At 38.3% G+C, this 12,408-nt stretch overlaps 1 protein-coding gene across 4 annotated transcripts in view; it reads left to right on the top strand.

Moving 5' to 3' along the window:
* ITPR2 (inositol 1,4,5-trisphosphate receptor type 2) overlaps positions 1-12,408 on the top strand; it is a 515,671-nt gene that overhangs the window by 200,298 nt on the left and 302,965 nt on the right. For all 4 annotated transcript variants that reach the window (XM_047864958.1, XM_047864957.1, XM_047864956.1 and 1 more), the window contains 5 exons: positions 880-1,073; positions 4,886-5,015; positions 7,232-7,289; positions 8,789-8,954; positions 9,953-10,126. In XM_047864958.1, coding sequence (XP_047720914.1) covers positions 880-1,073; positions 4,886-5,015; positions 7,232-7,289; positions 8,789-8,954; positions 9,953-10,126 — 722 coding nt within the window. The remainder of the gene's footprint in view (positions 1-879; positions 1,074-4,885; positions 5,016-7,231; positions 7,290-8,788; positions 8,955-9,952; positions 10,127-12,408) is intronic.

Below are 12,408 nucleotides of genomic sequence, written 5' to 3'. Positions count from 1 at the left end.
GTCAATAAATTGTTTTTGTGATTACCTCAAACATAATTGCTTTTTGTGGATTTTGAATAATGATTTTTTTATTCAAATGGGTTGAAGGAATGGGAAGTGTATCGGCAAATACATGCTTCTTCCCCAGATGAAACTGTTTTTTTCTTTCTTTTTTTTTTTTTAACTTTTTTTTTCAACGTTTATTTATTTTTGGGACAGAGAGAGACAGAGCATGAACGGGGGAGGGGCAGAGAGAGAGGGAGACACAGAATCGGAAACAGGCTCCAGGCTCTGAGCCATCAGCCCAGAGCCTGACGCGGGGCTCGAACTCCCGGACCGCAAGATCGTGACCTGGCTGAAGTCGGACGCTTAACCGACTGTGCCACCCAGGCGCCCAGAAACTGTCTTTTTCTTAAAATGAGGTTATAACAATCCTCCTCACAAGTATTATGAAAACAAAGCTATGAAGTCCTTGGTTTGAGAGTAGGATTAGGATGCTAGTCACCACTTACATGTTTTCATGTAACTCATTTATTGTAGGGTTCTTTCACATTATTATAAAAGTTAGAGCTTATTGGTGTGACAGTTGAGAGGACTTACTGTGTCCCAGAAGGACCTGCCTTGGATGTTATCAGAGCTACCACAACTCATCCTTGGTACCTCATTTGAAAGCATTTTCTGAGAAAAGTAAACTTTCATTTTTAAAATCTGTCAGTTTGAAATGCGTCTGTCAGGACCTTCCCTATGTCTGTAAGGAAAGAGCCAGAACAGTGTTGATGCTATTCTTTCTTATCTCATTACTTTTCCTGTCATGTTTCCAGTCTGGTTTTGACCAACTGGATATTACATCTGTTTCCCCAGGTGTTGTGTGTATTGAGTTAAGGGCTTTTCTTTTGCTAGGAAACAATGTCATGAGAACCATCCATGGGGTGGGAGAGATGATGACCCAAATGGTACTCAGTAGAGGCTCTATCTTCCCCATGAGTGTGCCTGATGTTCAGCCCAGCATCCACCCCAGCAAGCAAGGAAGCCCTGTAGAGCCTGAGGACGTGACCGTGATGGACACCAAACTGAAGATTATTGAGATTTTACAGGTATGCTGCATAATGGAAGCAAAGTGACAAATACCTAATTGAGCTTCTTGGTTTAACTTTCTTACAGACTTTGTTCCACATCACTGTGGAAATATTCTGAAATGCTATTGATCTAATTTATTTCCTTTAAGTTAATGACACTATTTAACATATTAATTACATTTGTTCATTTCCATTAAATGTATTAATGGTGATATCTAACAATTGTGGAGTGCTTTGAGGTTGACAAAACCTCTTTCATATGCATTTTCTCATTTAGTATTGACCCTGATTTCATTTTACCTTCATTTAAGGATTTCAGAGCAGGCAAACTTGAGATTGAATTCTAACTCTATTTCTATTTTTAATTGAATTGGATATGTAATTCTGGGTATCCAGGTTTATCACTGTAGCAAGAAACTGAAATAAAATTTTATTTATTATTAGCAAAATGTTAATAATTGGTTTTTGTATTTTATATAAGTGACTATCTTTGTGCTTTTGAGGCTAGGAATAATATATATATTTAAAATTAACATAGTCTAATACCTAGCTCTGTGAATTTAAAGGAGATAAATTATTATTTTATTCCCCCTGGTTTAGTGAATAAATTCCCTATTACTATAGCTGTGAATTCTTATATATTTTTTTAAGTTTGGAAAGTAGTTTTATGATACTTTAATTATAGCATTTATTCCAGATTTGGAGAATGGAGCCTGGAGTTTTCAAGGGTCTATTAAGATTCTGGATACAATTTACTAGGTCTTTCATCATAATTTAATGTAGACTGAACTACCAGAAGTGGGTTAGTAGTCCTGGAAGGGTCTGTACATTTTTATTTAAAGTAATTAGATTTATAATCATAAAGGGTTTCACATTTCCTCCAGGAATTCCAAAGGCTGAATCCTGAGAAATATTGGCAGGCCTCCCAACCCTGTGTTCATGACCCTGAAAAATCACTTAGTTCTCCTCTTCTTAAACTGAGAAAGGTAGTGATCACCTGACCTGCGGATCTAATGGGCCCATAGCTTAACATCATCCTACTCACTGGACAACCTGTAAAATATGTGACCTCATTTTAGCCCCAGTTACAGAAGATCAGCGTTTGAAAAACATTCTCTAACAGCTCAAAAATGATGAGATGGAGATACTACTGCGGTGGGACAGATTAGGGCTGACCTTTCTTTGTTGCCTCTTTCGGGCTTTTAATGTATTTCTTGTTGAAACTCTTTCCTCACTCTGATTTTTGTGTTCCGTGTCTGGGTCTGCTTCACTCTGTCTGCGTTCCTATGTGCTGCTCTTGAATACGTTTCTTTCTTAGAACACCTCTTCAAGAATTTCTTTGTAGCTACATTCCTTCCGCAAGTCTCCTGCTTCCTGCCAGTTCTTCCTCCTCACAGGGTCTTCCTATCTTTTCCCCATATTTTATGTATCTCTCTTTTTATTTCTCTCTCTCATTCTCTCTCTCTATCTTTGGCCCTCTCTCAACTATCTTTCTCTGCATTTGTTTTTATTCTTCCCTTTGCCCCTTTCCTACCTTCCATTTATGTTTCACAATTAAATATATTGGAAGATGAAAGTTTTTACTTTGGTTCTATTTATAAATAAAAATCTAGGGGTGCTGGGATGGCTCAGTGGGTTAAGCGTCCAACTCTTGGTTTCGGCTCAGGTCACTATCTCATGGTTCGTGATTTCGAGCACTGCGTCGGGCTCTGTGTTTACACTGCAGAGCCTGTTTGGGATTCTCTGTCTCATACTCTCTCTGCTCCTCTCTTGCTCACTCCCTTTCTCTCTCTTTCAAAATAAATAAACATTTAAAAAAATAAAATAAAATACAAGTCTATGGAGCACTAATCTTCAACGAAAATGTAATGTGTTTCACCAATTAGTGTCTTATTAATTTGTTCTTTACGTAGTTTTTTTTTTTAAACCCTTCCTTTCAAGCACCTGCAATCAGTTTCTGTCCCCACCCTTCTGCTCAAGGCTACCAAATCCAATGGCCCCCTCTCAGCCTGTTTTCCCACAATCTGTCCCCTGTTTTGAAATCCCCCTAACTAGAATCCATTCAACCTGTATGTATTTTAGCACTCACCACATGCTCGTAAAAGAGACTCTTTGGTGTTTGTTACCCTTCTATGTTATATGCTCTTCAAAGGCAGGTCTTATATCCTTGGCAACTTTTTTGTACCCTCAGGTACCTTTCTTAGTACCTGGCTTAGCAAATGTTTATTGACATGAAGCATGTTTGTTGCCCATAAGGAGCATAGACAGCTAGCAGAGGAGAGAGAGAGAGACAGAGACAGAGAGACAGAGAATAAATAATAGATGTATTAGGTAGCCAAGAGACAGATAGGTGTAAATAATGGGTTGGGTGAGCAAAAAAGAGAACAGTTGGTTTGGATTGGGGAACCAGGGAAATCTTCTTTAGAAAAGGGATTTAAACTGGATCTTGGAGGGTATCTCAAAGGCTAGTTGTTCTGGGTGGAAGAGAATTTTCAAGGTAAAGTGGACACTGAACAATTGTGAGAAGGCAAGAAAGAAATATCCAGTGCTATTGGAACAGAGCAGTGTGAGAGGGAGAATGCAAGAAGGGAGGGGGGAAGGACCAGGGAGGGAGGGGTGTGATACAGGAGTCACAGAAATGGTAGGAGATCAGGTCAGATGGTACCATACATGTCCATTATTGTTTACTGTCCAAACGAGGCTCTTTTGAGAGTGTAGGGGGCACTAATAGTAATTTTACTGCAACAAAAGCTTAAACGAGGCTTATTTCAGGCAAGCTGGGATGGAAGGGAGCCTCGTATTAAACCACTTCTTTATTGTTTCCCTTCTCCACTCAGAAATCTGTAGCACATACTTGTTCTTTCTCTGATCTCCACTGAAGTCTGTGCAGCCTGATTTAGTTCTTGACACTTTTTTAACGTTTTTATTTATTTTTGAGAGACAGAGAAAGACAGAGCATAAGCAGGGGAGGGGCAGAGAAGGAGACATAGAATCTGAAGCAGGCTCCAGGTTCTGAGCTGTCAGCACAGAGCCCGACACAGAGCTTGAATTCACGAACTGTGAAATCATGACCTGAGCCGAAGTTGGATGCTTAACCGACTGAGCCATCCAGGCGCCCCTCGATAATTTTCTAATTATGTTAACCATGCTATATTTTGTTTTCCCAATTCAGGCATAGGCTTCTTGAGAGCAGGGGTTTCAAGTGTTTGCATTCTTCATAGTACCCAGCACAGGCAGGAACCTTATTGTCTTATTCTCCTAGTGTCTCTCAACGTGTTAGTTAAGGAGGCAAGGTCAACAACACAATCCAAGGGAAAGCAAGCACCAATGAAGCTAATCTATGGTATATTTGGATGCTGCTTCCTCAGCTGTCCTTTTGTAGCCTAGATCCCAAACTGATTGTGGTAGAGCCAGAATCCACACTATAGTACCTGGAAGTTTAGCCTCTCTGTGCGTGAATGAAAATCACAGCACCAGCAGTCTCCTCCCAGAGCCAATGTTACCTCCGCAAAATGCTCAGTGAAATAGTCATCATTACCTCTTCATCCAGACTCATTGGATACCTTGGTCTGGAATATTCAGAGTAATCACGGGGGAATCGTTTTCTTTTTCCTAAAAAACTGCTTTGGGATTTTACTGACATTGGCTAATGGAAATGCATCACTCTTGTTAGCTTTATGGCTGATGAGCATGTATGCAACTGGAGTCTTAAGAGCTGAGATTTGTACTTAGTTCGTGTGAAGTGTTAATAGTTATGTTGTTCTTGGTGTAATGAACTGTCGTTTTAAACATGATGCTAATAAAATTATGTTTTTAATGCTCTTTTTTAGTTTATCCTGAGTGTCAGACTGGATTATAGGATCTCATATATGCTGTCAATATATAAGAAGGAATTTGGAGAGAACAGTGAAAATGCTGAAGCATCTGCCAGTGGCTCTCCAGATACATTACTACCATCAGGTACCTCCTTTGTGACAATATTTACCCCGTAGCATTCATATTTTAAGACACAGTAATATTTCTAGGAGACACAAATGCAGAAACCATATCCACCAATGACATGAAGGAACTGAGACAGAGCCTAGAACGTCTTGGAGGATGTTTGCAGTTACTTGGTGCTAAGTCCTCAGAATGCAGTTAATTTTGTAGCCTTCACAATTCGATGAGGGAGAGGTACTGTTTATGTGCCACTTTACAGATAAGAAAACCGAGATCAGATGGGTTAAATTACTGGCTAAAGGTCACGAAAGTAGTGGAGGAGGGATTCCCTCAGAGGTCTCTCCAGTTTCAGGGCCTGAATCTTGTAAGCACCATACCGTGTTGGTGAAAGTCCAAGGGAGACTTTTTTGCTTGATCAAAGAGCAGTGTGAAATGTAGCTTTCGGGAAGAAAGGTGATTTTTAGGAAGCTGTTGCCCAGCTCAAGAACAAAGACATGGTATCTCCCAAAGGTCTGAATGAGGGTGGTGATGTGTGTGTGTGCGTGCACTTACTTTGCATGGTTATGAACTGGTACCGTATGTCAATTTTTCACATTTAAAAATGTAAGAATGAAAACCACTCTTATCTCTGTGTGTAGGAGCATAGTGAAGAAAGAGCGTAAGAATTACTGTAAAAATTTTGTGACTGTAGAGAATACCTTATGAAACCTAAGAAATACTACATTTCCATGTTTCTGAATAGGTCAGGCCAGTAACAGCAGTCTAGAAACTACTGTATTAAAGATTTAGCCAGGTGACTGAATTCTTTTTCTGAGTATCAGATTTGTGTACAAATATGAACTGTTCTTCTAATCGCAACCAGTATGAAAGTGTCAGGGAACCTCCTCTTTTTTCCCTGTCATTCGATTTGGCAGGAATGATTCCGTGATTGTAAGTGTGTAGTTAAAATGAGTGGTAGACCGGGGTGCCTGGGTGGCTCAATCGGTTAAGCGTCCGACTTCAGCTCAGGTCATGATCTCGCGGTCCGTGAGTTCGAGCCCCGCGTCGGGCTCTGTGCTGATGGCTCAGAGCCTGGAGCCTGCTTCTGATTCTGTGTCTCCCTCTCTCTCTGCCCCTCCCCCGTTCATGCTCTGTCTCTCTCTGTCTCAAAAATAAATAAACGTTAAAAAAAAATTAAAAAAAAATGAGTGGTAGACCAATGTCCTGCTCTCCGACTCCTTAGAACCATCCAGAAGGCAGCATGCCTCTGTAGATGGGTTAAGTTTGCCTACGTGAGAAGTCACTTCTGGTACATTTGCAACAGTATTGTTTTTATGTTTCCCAGAAGTATAGAACTCCAGAGGGCCATTTCCAGGAGTCACGTGGCTGAACCAGAGAGCCTAGCTGGCGGTTGCATTGACAGTATCATAAAAATTATTGGCTTTCAGAAGCCAGACTTCTGAAAATAGAAGCTCCAAGTGTCAGTAAAGTATGGGAGGGAACCCTCAGAAAACCAGTTCTTTCTGATTTACCTGATCTCTTTCATTGGTTGAGCCTGGAAGAGAGAGCTTTCTGGGGAGAATTCTTTTTCCTTTTTTCTTTCTTTCTTTCTTTCTTTCTTTCTTTCTTTCTTTCTTTCTCTGCTTTGTTTTGTGCTTTGGAGATGAGAAATAAATAATGTACTTATTTAAATGTGTTATTTTAAGAAAGATATCTTCAAAATATTGGTGGTGAGGACGGGTAAGGAATCATGATTGGTTCACATAAAAAAAATTAATGTCCCATAAGAAGAAGGGATGGAATTGTAGAAGAGGAGCATGTCTGAAAGGACCATGTTGTTTGGAAATACCGTAACAGTTACAAGGTTCATTACTGCTATATTTTGATTCTTCAAAAAACATATTTAAAAAATGTCCTTCCACGTCATCATCCAGTTAAATTATATGTGTGTGTGTGTGTGTGTGTGTGTGTGTGTGTGTAGCTGATGCATATATATATGTTTATACAGGTGATGCAACTTTGTAAATGGTGCTTTCTGATCTAAATATATCTTTGTAGCAATATATGTTTCAAAATGTAAACTTTGTTTAAAACATTGATATGTAAGTGAAATTATATTGCGGCTTTTTAAACTGTTGACTTTTCCTGGCAGGAAGGAATGAAGGCAAAATATTTTTAGGCGTGCTAATATCAATATAAATATTGTGACTCCTAATTATGATAAGATAAAGAATGGATTTTACCCTTTGTCTTTGTAGCGATTGTTCCTGATATAGATGAAATCGCAGCTCAGGCAGAAACGATGTTTGCTGGAAGGTATAGTAACACATCTGTGGCTTTATCTTGTGAATACGATTTTTGCTTAGAATTTTATTGATACTTTGCTATTGTTTACCTCCCGATATTTATTTAATTTTAGATCCTTTATTGTTGGCAACATAATTTCTGCCAGAAATGAAGCTGCTAATTTACTGTAGAAGAAGAAAGCCTAGCTTTTCTTTTAGGTAGGCCAGGGGGAAAAAGACAAGAGAGATGAGATCAGTGTATTGAACTTTTCCCTGAATTCTTTTTGCTTTTCTTCCCTCAAATAATGACAGCACGCGAATGCCCTTTAAGTCCCCTGGTATCAGTAGCGCTGTGTCTTGCAAAACATCGCTTGCCTGAATCTAAAAAAAATTTGAGGCAAGGAAGTAACTTCTTTCAATGTTATCATTAACTATTTGTGAGAAATAAAGCTATTTGCTGCCTGTTGGAAATATCCATGATTAAAGAAAACATGCCTCTGGCATGGCTACCCTCCTTTGTTACTGGGAGCCCCGACGTTTATTGTTTTAAAGTTGCTTCTTTCCTTTTCAGAAATGAAAACTAATAGCAGTAAAAAAGAAAAGTAAAGGAAAAAAAAATGAACCTGAAATGTCTAAGCTACAACTTACTGAGTTTCTAGCATTCATTTCTGTTATAGGTTTGCCATGAGAAACTAAACAAATTTCACACTAAGCCCTTTGTTGCATTTTCTTTGGTTAGAAAGACAAACAAGAATGAAGAATCAGGGGAACCAAAAAGGATTTTTATCTCTAGTGAACATTTGGTTTAGCTTTGTTTTCATGTTGTTTTGGTGGATTTTGTTGTTGTTATTATTGTGTTTTCCTATTCAAGTATTTCATTATTCCCGAGAAGAGATAGATAATAAATCAGTGTATAATTTTTCACCTTGAAATAAATGGACCTCTTCCTCCAGTGCGGTCTTGCCCAGTGCCTGAGTATAGCAAATACCCAGAGCAGCTCTGGTGATTGTGTCCACATGTGTGTGTGTGGGTGTACACCCTTGTCCTTCTCCCAGCTGTCACTACCTGTCGTGGAGGGGTCTCTAGGGTTCTGGGGAAAGTCAGCTGTTGCTGTACATCCCTCCTAGTATCTCTTCTCAGTACTAGAGTCGAGATTTTTTGGATCGATTTAGATTTCTAGCCTTTGTCTATGTCGAAGTGAGCAACTCATCCTGGTCGGCCTCGTACCTTCCCAGTACGAGCTCTGAAAAGTCTTCCGTTCTGGGAACCCCCCTCCATCTCGGACATATTTGGAGGGTTGGTCACCCCTGCTTTTCGTGGACACATACACAGGCTTTTCTTTGTGCTTTGTTTCTTGATCAGTTACATGAGGGGGGAAGAAAAGTGTAAAATTATTTTGCTTTTTATTTTCCAGTTTTTTGGGGAGGAAAGGAATATATAGCTCTGAGAATGTATACATAATTTGAATACCACTTATGAATAGATTTTATGTAAATATAAGCTATTGTAGAATTATTGTTGGTTTTATAGAAAGGAGAAAAATCCAGTTCAACTTGATGATGAAGGAGGCAGGACATTTTTACGGGTCCTCATTCATCTGATCATGCACGACTACCCGCCTCTGCTATCAGGGGCCCTGCAACTACTGTTCAAGCACTTTAGCCAGAGAGCCGAAGTTTTACAGGCATTTAAACAGGTAAGATTGAGTAGCCCCTCAATGGTGCCAGAGCGGAAGCTCCGAAAATGTTGTCTGTAACATCCAACCTGACCTCATGGTTGCAGAGTTAATGAGACTGTGAGGCTTTTCCTGGAGATGCTTTCTATTTTTAAAGATAGATGTGGCCTTGTCTTAAGCCAAGACATGATCTATTTTAGAAAGAGTTCCCCATGAGTGATTTTCAGTTAATATCTTTAATGTAAATGACAGGCACAAAGATTTAGGAAGGTGCTGGGGGGTAATACCATATTAGGAATCTTATTGCCAGCTATTATTTTGGCCCCAGACTTTACTGATAAATTTGGATAGGACAAAATGTATACAGGTGAAAGAAAGGAACTGTTTTGGATCTAATCTTTTTCTTTGTCATCTGAATGACATCAATCTTGAGACTATTCATGAATAATACCTAAGTGCTTACATGTGTTTCACTAATATTTATTTTATTTAATAAAGGGCTGATCTTCATTAGGAAGTTTTATAAGAATCTATTAAAATATGAAATAATTCCAAGACTAAACAAATAGACATAATAATGCATATATTTGGATATGTCATATAATACACATAAATTATAATAAAATCAAAGTTTATACCATGAGGTTTAGACTGTATCAGAATTTTCTTCCATTTATTTTTGTATTTCTACCTCTTTTCAATCACATAGACTCTTGGAGAAATAAACTTTAGCAGTGAAACTAGAGTTGAGGTATCTTTTATTTTACATTACTCCTTAGCACTTTGCTAGGACTCACTTTTTAAAAATTTATAATTCTTTATATATTGGCTTAGTGTTCACAGATACCTCCAGGTAAGTTTTCATGCTCAATATACATCTAAAATATCCACAAATATTCTAGAAACATGAAACTTCAACTGAGGAACAGCTTAAAAGACCTGGGATTTTTGACATAATTGAAATAGGAATGAAGGAATTTCCTTAAGTACATTAAGGGTTCAGAGTTTTCTGTTTCCAGGTGCAATTGCTGGTGTCCAATCAAGATGTAGATAACTACAAGCAGATCAAGGCGGATCTAGACCAGCTTCGACTCACTGTAGAAAAATCTGAGTTATGGGTTGAGAAGAGCAGCAGCTATGAGAATGGAGAAATGGGTGAAAGTCAAGTAAAAGGTGGTGAAGAGCCAATTGAGGTTCGTTTGCAATATATTTTTGGAAATAATGGTTTTTCAATTTCTTAAGTCATATGCCATCTAGCCAAAGTTGTTCATAAAGAAAAATTTTATTCTGAGTAATACTGCATCAACTTTTTATTTGCCAAATCAGTTAACTCCCTACACCTGTATTTTGGAATTAGTTCTCTCCAATTGCTATCACTTCTTAGCTCATTTGCCCACTTTTTCACTCTCTCTCCTTTTCACGATACATCCGACAGTCCAGGAATCAGGACAATAGGATGGAGTGAGATGGACAAAGAAGGAGTGGGTCGTAAGCATAGACTTGAATAAAGAGGTGAAGTTATGTCACCACCATTCACTGTGGCTGTTTACTGCCAACCTGTAACTTATTCCTTTCTTTATTGCATATCCTTATATAATACATAAAAATAGCTAACTGGAACAATCTGCTTTAGTGACAGCATGAAAATAGCAAAATTCTGCATTTGCTCTAAAGAGTGGTAAGATGGTGGTCCTATGTCTTCTGTTGTATAGGTTTTAGTTTTCAGTGGGTTAATTAGTTGCTGTTTTCACATTTCACTAAATACTAAATAACCATCTAAATTTTTTAAAACTGTATTTTAATGGTAACACTTAGCAGACCGATGCCAACATCATAATTGATAAGATATTATTTCTTAAATGCCTATCTAGTGTTTTATTTAGTTGTTTTTTAATCTGTAGGAATGTAGACTATTTAGGTAGGGTTTGCCTACCACAGCTTCTCTGTTTGTTGGAATACCCAAAGTATTGTGTAGTGAAAGGTGAAGATGGAATGGGAAATAATTTGAGTCCTCAACATGTGGAAAGGGAAGTTCCTCTGGTGGGTTCCTTGTCTCAGGACTACTTACCACTAATCTGCACAAAACTTTTGACTGAATCTGTTAGCACCTTTTTCTATGATTTTATAATGGAAGTTACTGGAATGTAGAATTTCTACTCCATATAAATTTCTTTCATGACCAGATTTGTTGTTGTTGTTGAAGTAGAGTTCTTCCATAGCATATTTAAGAAATAAGAGGACATTTCGTATTTATTTAGTACCTGCTATACATCAAGTCTTAAAGCAGACATTTTCATATACGGTATCTCATTTTGTATGTTACAACAAACTTTGGAGAGAGTTAGATCACATTTCTAAGGATGAGTCAGCTGGAGCTCAGAAAACCCAAGGATTTTGTCACTATTAGGCAGCTCTGCGTGACTCAGCTGAGATTTTAACCTGGGTCTTTCTGATGGTACATTCCAGGCTCTTTAATGTAAGACTGCACTTTCTGATATAATACTTAAAGGTAATAAGAGATGTATTATGCTTTCACAAGGTTGGAATACCTCTTCCTTTTGCAAATACATAATTTGTACATGTTCTGGAGAATAAACAAAACGTTGCTTCCCCTTCCAGAACATTGGATTTTTAAAGAACAGCTCTAAACCAGAGATAAAAGCATTATGCTCTTTGTAAAAGTTTGCAAAAAATCAGTTAAGAGTATAGGTGAGATGTTCCATGAAAGATGTGAGTCACTGGTCTGAAGTTTAAGTTCCTAATTACTGAAAGAAGTAGAGAAAGACCCTCTATCGTAGTGAATATCCATGGTACCCCCTTCTCAGTTTAATAAGCAATGTTTTGATGTAAGAAAGGAGAAGGTGTTTGATTGAGGATGCCTTCAAAATAAAACTGCATTCCGTGTGGTTATAAATCTATTTTTCTAGGGATTTCAGACGAATATAAGTCATGAAGCTGGAATTTATTTATTTATTTGTTGAGTACAGGATTTATCAGTTCAGAAAATGGTGATAATTTTAGGCACTTGAAGCAGGAAGTGATTTAATACAAGCAGTTGTATTTTTGAAAAGTCTGGAGGCGTACGCTTCGGAGGCTGCCCCTGGACTATTGATTTCAAGGTCAAACAGTCGTAGCTACGATTCAGAGGTCAAGAAGCTTCTTTGGTTGCTGCCGACACTGCTGCTCCAGCGCCACTGACTCACACCTGAAAAAACATGTGAACAGATAATGGAACACTCCCGTCTATCAGGATTTTCTTCTCAGCCCTTACAGACACAGAAAGATGGCCTTGAATGCATAGGGCATTGAGAGCATGGGTTTTGAGGTCAGATACCCTAGAATTTGTCACCAAGTATACGTGTGACTTTGGGCAACTTATTTTAATTCCCTAAGTGTTTTTTTAATAGTCTATTCAGTGGACACAATAATGGCACTTAGCTCATGGAAATACTGTGAAGATTAAGTGAGCAAGCTG

The sequence above is a fragment of the Prionailurus viverrinus genome, chromosome B4 (assembly GCF_022837055.1).
Source record: "Prionailurus viverrinus isolate Anna chromosome B4, UM_Priviv_1.0, whole genome shotgun sequence".
NCBI classification, from domain to species: domain Eukaryota; kingdom Metazoa; phylum Chordata; class Mammalia; order Carnivora; family Felidae; genus Prionailurus; species Prionailurus viverrinus.
Note: the sequence above shows the minus strand (reverse complement) of the source record. Positions and strands in the feature narration are given on the sequence as shown.